Genomic DNA, 13,259 nt, shown 5'->3' on the forward strand with positions numbered 1-13,259 from the left:
CATTTTGGAATCAGTGATTTTTCTCTTTCTTCCTTTGAGGGATGTAACAGCCCTGAGTACTTCACTGTTAGTCGGCATTCCTGACGGCCTCATTTCTGTCATTTTAATTTGGGGACAAACCAGATTCTGCTTTGTAGATGGTTTGCACTGAGCCCCTTTGTTTGGAAGCTGGAGGAGGGAGAGGCAGATGGGGGCTCTGGAAATGTTCTTTTCTAGCATTTCATGGCAGAAACTGATGTGGCCCTTGGGCATATGGAGGGAGTTTGCTGGTATCCTGAGTCTGGAGTCAGGAAGGCGCATGTGGTACCCTTAGGGCTTCAGTCACCCTGAAGGTTATATATTTTTATAGTGACTTTAACCACTAAACCTTGCATTTGCACCAGCAAGGAACTGGCTTGCGTGGGAATATTGCACTCTGGCATATTGCACTCTCATAGCTGGGAGTGCCTGGGAGTGTGTTTCTGTAGTGTCACTTCCATCCTGTGCTGCAGCTTGTGATGAGGGCATGTTCTGCTGCCTCCCATTCCTCCTGCCCGCCTCTACAGCTGCTCCTGGGCCAGGCTCTGGAAATAAGGGGGCCATTCACCTTATCTAACCTTTCCTGATTTCTCAGTCTGAGATGCACATTTGTGCAATTAGCTCATACTCCTGAAAAGGGTTGAGGAAAATAAGCAACATCTTTTGTCACTGAGATTCTTCTCAATTGATAACTGATGAAATGTCTCCCTACAAAACTACGGCAATATTTTGAAAACGAGAGAACTAAGAGTTTTTACGAGGCATTTCTGTGTGGAAGTTTTTGGAAGAGTAGCAGATACTTCATAGTCAGTCTTCTTTCCCCATATCTTGTTCATCGTTAATTTGAGTGTATGGCTACTTCTACTGGCAACTTTTGTAACATGGGCTACTGAGTCACTCAGCAAAATCACATTCTATGTTAGTTTCTGCAGCTCAGCCAATAACTTGGGTAGAAGAATAGGTTCTATTGTCTTGTCTCAGTACCAAGGTGCCAGATGATGGGAGATTCTGGCCTGTCCCTGACAAGCAGTTGCTCCTGCTAGATATCCTCCTCGTTGAATATTTGCACTCTCCTTTTTCTGCCGTTGACTTCCAGCCATCAGACCTCAGTTTGCTTTTCTCAGCTAGATTAAAGAGCTTTGTTACTCTCTTTTGACTTTTCCATGCACAGCTTCTTACAGACCACCAAGTTGTCTTTTTAATCTTGCCTTGAAAAAACTAAACAGAATTGAACTCCTTTCAATGTTGGTGCTATTGAGGGTATTCATGAAGGATGATCTGACTTTTAGGAGGAGCGTATGTGTGAGGCAGATATCCATGGCGATGGGCACCTATGTAAACAGCCAGGCTGACAGCTCCAGTAAACATTCTCTTAAAGAGCTGTGGCAGGTCCATCCATCACACTACCTATATACACAGTACTGTCAAATATGTAAAGTAAACAAACAGAGGGCAAAAAGGAGGTGATGAAAGAAATAATGCTTTTCTCTAATTCCTTTTTGTTTAAGAGCCTCTCAGGTTTCTCATCATGACAGTAAATACATGACTTTCAGATATTTTTTGGGTGGACCACATAATTTGAAGTGGTCTGGTGACAGATGTACAGCAAATCAGTGGGAGAAGAAAGAGGGAAACCCCGATTCTTCATCCTCTGTAATAGTTTCTTTTTTTTTTTTTAACCTTTGTCCTTCATAATGCTATGTCTCATTGTGTCCAATTGCAGGAGCAATACAGAAAACATTATTATTCCAGTATTTTCTCAGGGAAGGAGGGAAAACAAGCCTAAAAGAGAAACAAGCACACAACCTTTGCATTGCTGGCACATTGCAAAGCCCAAGGGCTGCACTTAATTTACATATAAATGTGCTGAGGATTTTATCCAGCAACTAATGCACTCTGTTGTTATTTTTCACTTACAGTGTTTGTAATGCACGTGGTGGTTAGCAAATTGCGTGGGGCATATGTACTTGGAGGAGAGCAGTGGCAAGCATATTAGTGGCGCTGCTTTTTGGATTGTTGGCTGGATTTATGTCTGAGGCTGCCCTGGGCCTCAGGTAGTGCTGGCTCCAGGCCTCCAGGGATACTGCAAAATCCAACTGAGGGCGACATAAAGAGCTGGCTCCCAGATGTGTAGTTGGATTTCAGCTGTCTCATGTAAAAACACTGTAGTGCCTTCATGGTGTAGCATCCCAGTGGATGAGAACATATGTTTTATCTCTCTTGTTCAGAAATGTATCTGTAAAATCTTGGAATTTTTTGGGTTTTAGTCCTCTTGAAATTTTCATGATTTCTGCAGTTGTTTCTTCTTGATTTTTTTAGTTCAGGCACCATTACTTTGTTCACATTTATCTTTTAATTGGCAAGCAGCTGTAAGAGTGCACCACAAAAACCCATCCAAGAAAAGCCCTTATAGCTGCTCCCAAAGGCCTCTCCTTCTTTCTGCTCCTATAATAGCAGGAGCTATTACCTGTTAATATCTATGAGCCTTGAAATAAGTGATTTGTTTTCTGAATTTATTGTGATTTTATCCAAGGATATCTCTGTCCTTTCTCTCAGCTAAAGTGAGTGAGAGCCTATCTGTGGACTGCCCAGGGAATATTTTGCAGCTCCTGATCTCAGCTCTGTCAGCCGCTTTGCATTCATCCCATAGTGATGAAAAAGTAGTGTTGATGACCAAATATCATCATTACTCTCAAGGGCTAACACCTCATGTGAAGCTGGCATTTGACATTCCTCTGGAAGGATGTCATCCACACCTGTGTAGAGTGATCCATTAAATATTTGGGCAGCTTGTGTATTCTTGTGGGTACGACCTTTATATCTATATATGGGTGTACAGCAAGGAGGCATTTTGTACAGAACATTGAAGAGCATGGTAGAAGGTATTCCCAGAATGATGAAAGGATTTCCATGTGGAAAACCTGAAAGTGAACAAAAGTCTTGTTATTCATCAAGCTGCTGTGTGGTGTTGACAGGTGAAACGACAAGACTTATTGAGGAAAAGGAATTAATTGTATCTGGGACCTTTTAATAAATCAAAAGTAAAAGTAAGAACCAGTGTAGCAGACCTGTTGGCAGTAGCTAATGCTTGTTCAATGATCCTTCCCTTCTGAAATACAGAAATGAAAAGTGACTGTTGCCAGGAATTATAAAATGAAGGAATGACTCAGAAGATAGATTTATTATCACCTCAGTATCAGTGAAATTCAGCTTCATAAACATAGGTTAATCTGCTAAAACCTTCTGTGCTCTCACTGGGGGAGAACCTTATTTATTTCAAATTTTGTTTAAAGATGTAAAATAATTCTTCTTGTCTTCTGAATAAATCATCATCTCTAGTATCACTAATATTCATCTTTTTTTTTTCCTCCTGATTCTTTCCTATGTGGATTTATTTTATTTATTTATTTCTATGGGTTGTTATGGGCACTTCTCATCCTTGCAGTGTAATTTCTCTTCTGGACTTGCAGGCTTTTTTTATCACAGTTCACCATATATTTCACCTATGTTTCTATAGAAACTCATTACATAGCATAGGCTTCTGCCAACGAGAATATTTAGAATACACTCTGCTTTTGTCCTCCAGTGCTGCCCTGCTCACCTAGGATGGGTGAATAATACATCTGAGTGAGAAGGACATGGATCTGAGGTTACTATGAAGCAACCTATGCCCATACATGACCAGAATCAGTGCTGCTCCTTTCCTCTCCCTCTATTATATGGCTGATCAAATGTTAGGAGTATACTTGTCAGTTCAAACTAGCATTAAAAGACATTAAAAAAAAAAATCCAAAACTTGAAAAAAAATTGTAGTATTAAAAAAATATATCTTATAAGGCAAGAGCATGTGGCATCTCTGTGACTGTGTGGTTGGGTTCTGTGCTACCTTGATAACTTTTCTAAGACTTGAAGCTTAGAAGCTGCACTGTCATGGAAACAGTGCAGTCGGATCCTGAAAAAACCCCCAAAGCCAAAAAGACACTCATATCTTTTATTAGTCCTGACCTTAGAGCAGCTCTGTCCTCAATAATTAACTGGTAATTTTGTTCTAAATAGCATCAAACACATCTGAGACTGAATTCAGGTTTCTTGTGTTCCTGTTTTGCCCTGCAACTTCTCCATCATTTGCCATCTGCTAATGACATGATTTGATGGTTTGCAAACAGTCCATTTGAGTATTCCTTAAGCTTGAGATCCATTGCATTAGTGTGTCTCTCAAGATTAATAATGCTGTAGTAGGAGATGAAAATGTTCTTGATACATGTGTCATAGAAATGATGAGGAAGTGCATTTGCTTATTTTGATGCTGGTGTGATTTTGTGTGTGGTACTGGTGTATTTGGTCCTCCGTGCACTCGTGGTCAGTGCTTAAGCCAGTGAAGGTTTGGACTATGCCAATACAAGCAAGTCTTAGAGTGGCAGAGTTTCTGCTTTATCACAGAATCACAGAATGCTTTGGTTTAGAAGGGACCTGAAGGGTCATCTGGTTCCAACCAGACACAAACCAGGTGTTCATGTCAGGAGGAGGATGGATTTTTAAAACTCTTCCGGCAGAAATGGGTGGAAGCCGTTCGTGCCAGGACAGTTCAGGGACGGGGCTGGTAACTCAATCCCCCTCTGTGGCTCTGAGCCAGAATCACACCAGCATCAAAATAAGAACATTGCTCACCACTTCTGTGACACATATATCAAGAACATTTTCATCTCCTTATACACAGACAGACTTTCTCTTTTGTTTCTTAGGACCAGGTGGAAAACCAACTGATGTTTTCTTACATCAGTAGGTAAAGTGGCCAAGCCTTTCCTTCCTCTGTGATAAAAGAGGATAGAAATATATTTGTTATAGTCATTGTCTAAGGGCTACTGTGGGAGCTTTTGATTGCTTGTTATCCAGGATTTTGGCATTGTGCAATGAGTAAGCTCAATTTTGAATTTACTGCCTATTTTCTGAACTTGGATGGATTTATTTTAAATTGCCTCCTAGGTTTTCTTCTTTAGCAAGAGCACAGGCAGGAACTAGAAAAGAAAAGCCACTTTTTTTTTTTTTTTTTGTGCAATTCATTGTCAGTGGTTGTATTCCTCCCTACCAAGGTTTATACAAGTTTGCATCAAAAGCAGAAAATGATGGTGTTTCTTCTGTTACGCTGCCAGCTGCAGTTCTAGCAAAGAAATGGGTGTGGAATTAGGGCATTTATGAAGAGCCATCCTTTTACCTTACCTCCCTCTCAATTTGTTGCGACAAAGGATTGAGTTGTTGAGCTTAGTTCACAAAACAATTCCTGCGGTCAGGCTTCTGTTTTCATTTGTTGGACAACTTGAATTTTTCTACGGGTGGAGCCTTTATTATATGCTGAACTCTGTAGTACAGCCACATGAAAATAGATGTGATGTCTTATTGATCCTCTTTGTGACATCCTCTGCTTGCTGTTTTTCTACAGGCGTTATCTACACAGCAGATATTCTTGACCGGGAGACGACCAAGTCCTACTGGTTGACGGTGTATGCGACTGATCATGGTGTTGTCCCACTCTACACCACTATTGAAGTCTATATTGAAGTGGAGGACGTGAATGACAATGCCCCTCTCACCTCTGAGCCTATCTATTACCCAGTCATCATGGAAAACTCCCCAAAGGATGTATCTGTCATTCAGATCCAAGCCCAGGACCCTGACTCCAGCACTAATGAAAAACTGACTTACCGGATTACAAGTGGAAATCCCCAGAACTTCTTTGTAATCAACCCCAAAACAGGTAACAAAACCCTGTTGCCTCAAGGCAGTGGGAGAATGCAATTTACATATTTATTGGCTTTCACCCCTTCAGGGTGCACTGGTTTGCTTTCCAAACCTCTGTTTTCTGGTGGCTTCTGTGTCTGAAGCATCTTGTATGTGTCTGAAGCATTCTGCTTTGCGAGAATCGGTGTGCGAGCGCGCTGGCAGATGATGTGCTGCGGATGTGCTGCTGCAGCAATCACTCTGCCCTGGGTCACTGAATCACTGCTGGCTGTTGCCTCTTCCCTGCGTCTGCAGGGATGAGACTTTGCTGCCCTAAGTCTGCAGAGCAGTGCTAGGAAGCAGATTCAAGCTGTTGCAGGTTACAGAGCACTGTTTCACTCTTTATTAGCTGGTGTAGCACCGCTGGAGTGAGTGACATGATGGCTGGCCAGCACATGTAATCAGGCTCCATGTTAAAGTAGGTGGATTTAATTCTACAGCTTGCTTTACACAAAAAGACAGTTTAGGTGACCTAAACGTTCCTCTGGCCTTAAAAAAAAAAAAAATCCATGTGTTTGCATTGATTTATAACTGCTGGGGATGTAGCCTGTGGGTGCAGCGTGGCAGAGATGGCGTTTGTTTTAAGTTAAAATACTGTTGTTAGCTGGCAATGGAGCATGACACCCATGCAGAGCAGTTCTGCACATGTCTGTACCCCAGGTGCCTTTGCTGAATGAGGCTGATAAAGAAATTGCCCCAGGAGATGTAGCCTGAGGTCTTGGATGGATGGGCACCTGCCGGGTGCCTACCTGTACTTGGCAGCTGGTGTTCCTCACTCCAGCATGTACCCAGCTTTTCTCACTCATTGGGCTTCTGGGGACCCTCCAGCATGATCTGGAGCTGGAGAGTCGAGGGGATCTTTCAGAGCAATATGCTGATCTTTGTGAAGGTAGTTCAGTTTTCACACAATTCACACAGTGCTCCTGCTGCTTTTCATGGTCCTTGTTTTGTTCTGGGGTTTTGATTTTTTTATTTTTTTTTTTAGTTTATTTATATCTTTTGCAAATTTCTAAACAGCTAAAAGACTAGAAGGAATAGATGTGAGAAGGAGCATTTTTAATTTTGTGTATGGAAATGATGTTCACTAAATAGGTTTTCAACATTTGGTTGGGCAATCCTATTGCAATGTGTGGCATAAGAAGGGGTCAGGATCTTCTCAGGCATAAGCCCAGGTGAAGAATTATGGAGAATGTATAATCACTATGTTCAATCTGCTGAGCCCTAAGGCACATATCTCACTTATTTTTAACACTTGGAATGGCCGAAGATGCTCTTCCATCTGCATCCCTTCTCCCCCTCCCCACCCCATAAATCCCATCTGGGCAAAGTAGCAGAGTTAGGACTCATAGTGTTTAATGCTTGTGCTTCCCTTCCATCAGCTCCTCCCTCAGAGCAATCTGCTCAGCACAGCCCTGCTTATCTGCCAGGGTGAGCCTGTGACAAGGACTGAAGCAGGGCATGTGGCAGCCCTGCAGCACCCTAGCCTCATGGCACACCCTGTGGGTTGGCTCTTTGTCCTTCGTGAGAGCAGGCAGGACTCTTCCCTAACACTGAGATCTTATTCTCACAGTTAACACAGACAGTGGTTAATCTTCATTTGCACTGTGGAAATTACTGTCTGAGAGCTTAAAGGCTTCAGGATGAGTAACTTTGCTGCTTGGGCAACTCCCAAAGGGCCCCCCTTACACTCAGTGGACATCCTTGCTAGTGACTGGCTGTAATTTGTTATAGAGAGGATAAATCATCCCTTTTCTATCCAATTCAGTGCCAAATGCGGAGCAGTGAGATCTGGGCGAGGTGGACTCTTGGAGTTTGTTTTGAAAACGATGAGGCTGACAGAGAGTGTGTGCGCAGAGATCCCTTTTCCCGAAGGGTAGCACCAGGCCTTCACATCAGAAGGCTTTCTCCTGATGGGATGCTGATGTCCGAGAAATAAAAGCATAATGGATTTTCCTAGAGAGTGCCCCTGGGGCTCTCTGACAAGGCTCCTTTCAGCCGTCTCCCTGCAGTGCACTGGCTTTCTCTAAGACAGTAATTTACACTCCAGTTGTTTTGTACAGGAGACTTGTGCACACACAGGAGAGGTTCATAGCCTGCCAGCCCCATGCTCTTGCTGGGATTCAGCACAGCAGTAAGTCACAGAGAGTGTTGCACAGCAGCCCTAAATGCGACAGCATGCTGTATAATCAAGATGAAAAGGTTTAATGTGAACCCAAATATGCTGCGATTGCTGTATACGTGGGCTGAATGAGCATGCTCCTGCTGTCGGGGGAGAACAGTCATTTGAGAAAGGGGATCTTTTATTTTCTGTGTCACTTGGGAAGTTTCAACACTGCCAGCAAACTGGCATCTCACTCCTGTGAGTAATCCACTGCTGAGAGTCAACACGAAGGCAGCATCCTTCATTTTTTACATCTTTTGGTGGGAAGCGACAGAAGAGATGGGGCATTTGCTGGAGCATAGGGATGTTCTCAGTTGTCTTTGGAGGTCAGCAGTGACCGTGTTTGCCTTCCTCTGGAGCTCACTTTCAGCTGCCTTGTAGCTCATGCAGGTCAGGCAGGTTTCTGGAGGCACATGGACCACTGCATGTCTGATCAAGCAGGGACACAGAGAGTCCAGGTTTTGTTCCTGGTTCTAATTAAGGATCATAATTGCAGCCAATTCTTACACTCATGATTGATTATCTGGATAGCAGAAGCAACATTACTCCTTGTATGCCATATCTGTAGATAGAAGAAACCTCTTAATAGACAAGTTGTCACTTCCTACATTTTTATAGACTGGCACAGCTCGTGGTGGCTATTTTAGGCAGTCCAACTGCAAATGTGTCATGTGCATTTGGATCTCTTTGAAGGCAGGCTTCAGACCTTTCAGGATTCTTACCTGCTGTTTGCTCTGTGGGTTTTAGAGAGATGAAGGGTTGCTCCTGCAGGAATGAAGAGCTGCTAAAAAGCCACTGATAGCAAGATGTGGGCACTGAAGTCACCCTGGGTGTACTCTCACTGGGGGCTGACTCTGCTATGGGGGCTCAAGTACATGGTGGCAAGGGCTCTCATCTTTGGGCTTGGGTTTATATGGGTGCACCAGGGAAGAGGACAGGAACATGAGCAGCCCGCCCATGTGTGCCAGGATTGGAAAGGCAGTGTGGGCAACCTCCCATGAAGGCCTTTTTTTTTCTCACTTTGATATTTTTATTGAAATACAACCAAGCGTCAGTTTGCACCTTGGTACGCACTTTTATCTCATGAGCTGATATTCAGAGGTACAAGTACTAAGTGAATAATGAAGCACATGAGCACGTGTGAAACCATAAATCATTTACACTGGAGAACAAGGCAGCCTTGTTCTGCTAACTGGTGGACACTGCAGCCTAAGTGTAGCAGGTCCAAGAGAGCAAGATGGGATTTTCCTTTACAGTGGGTAGGAGGAATATATTGCAAAAGCACAGTTTTGTGAGGGGAATAGGAAACATGTTTTTGAAAAAGTTGAGGTGGCTCTAGGGGTTACGTGACTAAAGGGAAAGGCATTCCCCTGGGCGTTTGTTTCCCAGCTGTGTATACACACACGCAGCAAGGGAGGCATTCCTGGAGCCCAGCATCTTCAGCATCTGCAAGTCAGCCAAAACCCTGATGTGGCTGCTGGGAGAGCCAGGCCTTTTCCTGATAGCTTGACTTTTGTGCTTGAGAGGGCTTAGAGTTGCTTTGGCAGAGCACAGGGTCTCAGGGCTTTGCTCCTTTGTAGGTGGTGTGAGATGGGGAGGATAGCAGAGCTGCTGGGCTGACCAGCTCCCAGGAGCGCCCCATTCAGCCCGAGCCAAGTCACTCTTGGGTGAGAGGCATGTGGAGGAAGGTAAATGAAACAGAAGATGGAGTTAATAAAAAAACGGATTGATCAGAGCTGTAAATTCTTACTTCTATTTCATGTATATAGGTGTTAATTTCACAGCACAGAGGTAATTTACTGCGTTGATTTACTATGTTTCTGCGCTCTGGAAAAAACAAATTTTAATTCAAACCATTGCATTACTTTGTTTATTGTTAACGTATTGTGAACAAACCCAATAAGCTTCTCTTCAGTCTGATGTAGATTACTTAAGAGATTCTTTAACTAACATGCCAGCAGACCAAATTTCACTCTTGTGCACATTCTTTTCAATTAATTTACTCTAAAATTATGCTTGTGTGTCTGGAAAATCTGCTTACACCTTGCTTAGCCTTTTGCGGGCACCATTTAAACAGAGGCAGACCCCTGCCACCCCTGAAATAGTATTTGCTGCAGTGGTTAAGGCAGGATGCACTTGTAGGTTTAGAAATAGTGCATGTAGGTCAGTACATCTTTGCAGAGCAGCAATACTCTGCCTCTGGAAGCTGTCTCTGAACTGTCACATCTGCACCTAGATTTGGAAAGACTCTGGATATTTTCACACTGAAGTAGTATTAATGTTTATATAAGCTAATACGGGGTTAGTGAATGTCAGAATTTAATTGGTACGAATGCTACTCTTCTCAGCAGGCTGGGCTTTGCTTTCTTTTGCACTCACAAAGCCAGCTGGCATAGAATCCTGCTGGGTCTGAAAGCCACATTTGCTCTGCCATACTAAAACTGTGCTTCACTCTCCTGTCATGCATCCTGATTTTTATAGCTGCTTTTCTTTGGCTTGTCCTGAGAAATCCCTGCACGTCTTTGCTCTCACAGACTGAGACAAATCCAGTGGTTTGCTGCTGCTCCACATCCTGATGGCTGCTAGCAGTACAGATGTTGGGTACCCAGTGCCTCTTTTCAGCCCAGAAATCATAGAATCATGGAATGCTTTGGATTGGAAGGGACATTAAAGACCCTCTAGTTCCCACACCCCTGCCATGGGCAGACAAATCTTCCACTAGACCAGCTGCTCAGAAGCCTATGCAGCTTGGCCATGAACATTCCCAGGAATGGAGCAGGGATTATCCTTCTATCACATCTAAATATTATAGCTGCTGTTAGAGCAGACCTTGAGGAGGGGGCTGCTCTGTGCAGCTCTGGAGGGTTTCCCTGTGGTCATGGAGGGTTTCTAGGTTTCTCAGCCTGTTCTTGTGGTCAAGGGAAACTCACCTGTCCTGGCTGTTCCATCCATGCTGCTAAACTCTTAATAAACATTATCTGAAATAAGATCTCTTCCATATCTTGTAAATGAAGGCCACTAGCTTTTTTTTTGTTTTGTTTTTAAGTCTAACCTGCAGTCTTTCTTGAGGGTGCATTTTAGGTGCTCTTGTGATCTAATTAGAAAATTTATTTTGGATTTTGATGGCATTGCAGGTCAGTTCCTTCCCACTAGGTGCTCCTCCTGAAGGGTGTCTCCCTCATGTGTGTTGGCCATGGAGCTGTTTTTGGCAGCTCATGTGTATGATGAAAATCAGCTCTGCAGATCATGTCATAGCATGAATAGCTCAATGCTATTCAGCCTGTAAGTGTCCTTGCCCTGTTGAAGAGCAGAGAGGACCTTGCAGGGGCAAAAAGCATTGATTGTGGGGCTCTCCAGTTAATGGTGAATTTGAGGAATTGGTCTCCCTTTCCCTGCATGCTCTTGAACACTGTACAAATGCTGATTTCATGAACAGTTGCAGAGTCCAGTCTGATATATCCATCACTGATGTATGACCATAACTAATACAGAATTTTATAATGTAATTCCCCTACTACCTAAGCTGGCTTCCATCCTCTGTAATTTATGTTGTATCAACACACGCTAAATGATCTACTTTCTTTGCTTTCGCTTCTCTATTATTTAAAAGTGTGGCTCTTAATGACTTCTTTGTAATGCACTCACTGTTAAAAATTGAGCTTTGGAGCATTTTAAAAGCTTTAATTTCTACTTTGGCATGCTTATTCTTTACTAGACACCATATATCCAGTGGTTTGAGCCCAGGGTTAACAGCTGGAAAATCAAAGGACCATGGATGTTGGAGTTGTGTGCTTAATGGCAGTGGGACCTGCCAGTGTAGGCAGTGTACAGCATACAGTGTGCTAGCCACTGTACAGCATATTAGACAAAGTTACTGCATTAAGGAGTTTGTCATAATAACAATAATAATAGTAATAATTAAGAAAAAAGAGGAGATGAAAAAAATTAGGGAGAAGGATGTAAATCAAGTCCATCTGCTTGCCCGGGCATTTTTATTCCCCAGAGGAAATTTTCAATTAGATCCTGAGCTGCAGCATAGCAGGGACACAGAGTCTTCTTTTGACTTTGAGTCACCTCACCTCATGGTTTTTTGTTGGGTTTTTTGGGGGGTTTTTTTGGGTTTTGGTTTTTTTTTTTTGGTTTTTTTTTGGGTTTTTTTTGTAAGTGGAAGTATTTTCTTGCCTTCTGTGATTGTTCTCATAGTAAACCGTTTGTGTATCAAATATGCTCTGGAAATGCAAGCTATTGATTTTTCAGGCATCTTGGCATTAATAGATGTGCATTCACAGTCATGTATTCATAGGCATACAAAAAAAAAAAACAAAAAAAAAAAAGAGAAGCATCACTTCCAGTAGGATTAAAAAAAAGATAAAAGAATTTTAGACTAAGTAAGTATTGTCTAATGGCCAGACCACTAATTCCACTGAAAATGACAAAATTTGGGCTCAGCCAGCATGTCTCTTCCCTCCTCCCTTCCTCCCTGGCAGCGATTTCCTTCACAATCTGTATATGTTATCTGTGGAGAGGATAAAGGTGTGAGCTGTGCCACCTCAGTTGCAGCTACAGTAATGCTGCTATTAATAAAATAATAAATCCATTTTTATCATTTCTCTTGAACAGACCTGATTTCTGCTAGCAGTGGGTTTTTATTCATGAAGCACTGAATATGGTTGAGATTGCTGGATCTCTCTGGTATCAAGTGCCTCTTTTAAAATGACATTTAAAGATACAATATTTCTTATAAATGCCATTTCTTTGTAATCAGCAGATTTACGCTCGGCTTATAGAAATTTTAACCTTTCTTTAGATGCCCATGATGACTTCTTTAGCCCTCTTTCACAGTAAGTTTAAAGAGTATTCCCTTATTGCCTTAACTGGACAGTTGTGTCCTCACTTACTCAGTGCAGCACCAGTTTTTAATCTGAGCTCCCTGTTTGCTTCAGTAGAGACTTAAGTCTGAAGAGCATAAGCATGGCAAGGGCCAGAGGGACAGAGTTTTTTTCTGATGGAAGAAGTTGCTGCCCAATAACCAGACAGCTCCCTTCTTTCCTGTCCCAACACCAATTCTGGAACAGCAACAATTTTGCCACTGATCTCATAAATCAACATTGTTGTGCATTACATTAGTCATTTATTATTGTTACAAACATCAGCAGAGCGTATCTTCTGCCTATGCAGAAGTAACTTCACTTATCAGCTTAGCTGTGAAACTCATTTTTCTACCTTGTCTGTCAGTTTAGTTTCTCTATTCGTAAATTTCCAGAAGTCATGGCTAGGCAGAACTATTTCAGAAATCACCTTTTTA

The 13,259-nt window shown here is 42.6% G+C and overlaps 1 protein-coding gene across 1 annotated transcript in view; it reads left to right on the plus strand.

Moving 5' to 3' along the window:
* FAT3 (FAT atypical cadherin 3) overlaps positions 1-13,259 on the plus strand; it is a 333,677-nt gene that overhangs the window by 111,515 nt on the left and 208,903 nt on the right. Inside the window, exon 3 of the mRNA XM_066544703.1 lies at positions 5,456-5,770. Coding sequence (XP_066400800.1) covers positions 5,456-5,770 — 315 coding nt within the window. The remainder of the gene's footprint in view (positions 1-5,455; positions 5,771-13,259) is intronic.

The sequence above is a fragment of the Molothrus aeneus genome, chromosome 2 (genome assembly GCF_037042795.1).
Source record: "Molothrus aeneus isolate 106 chromosome 2, BPBGC_Maene_1.0, whole genome shotgun sequence".
Lineage (NCBI taxonomy): Eukaryota > Metazoa > Chordata > Aves > Passeriformes > Icteridae > Molothrus > Molothrus aeneus.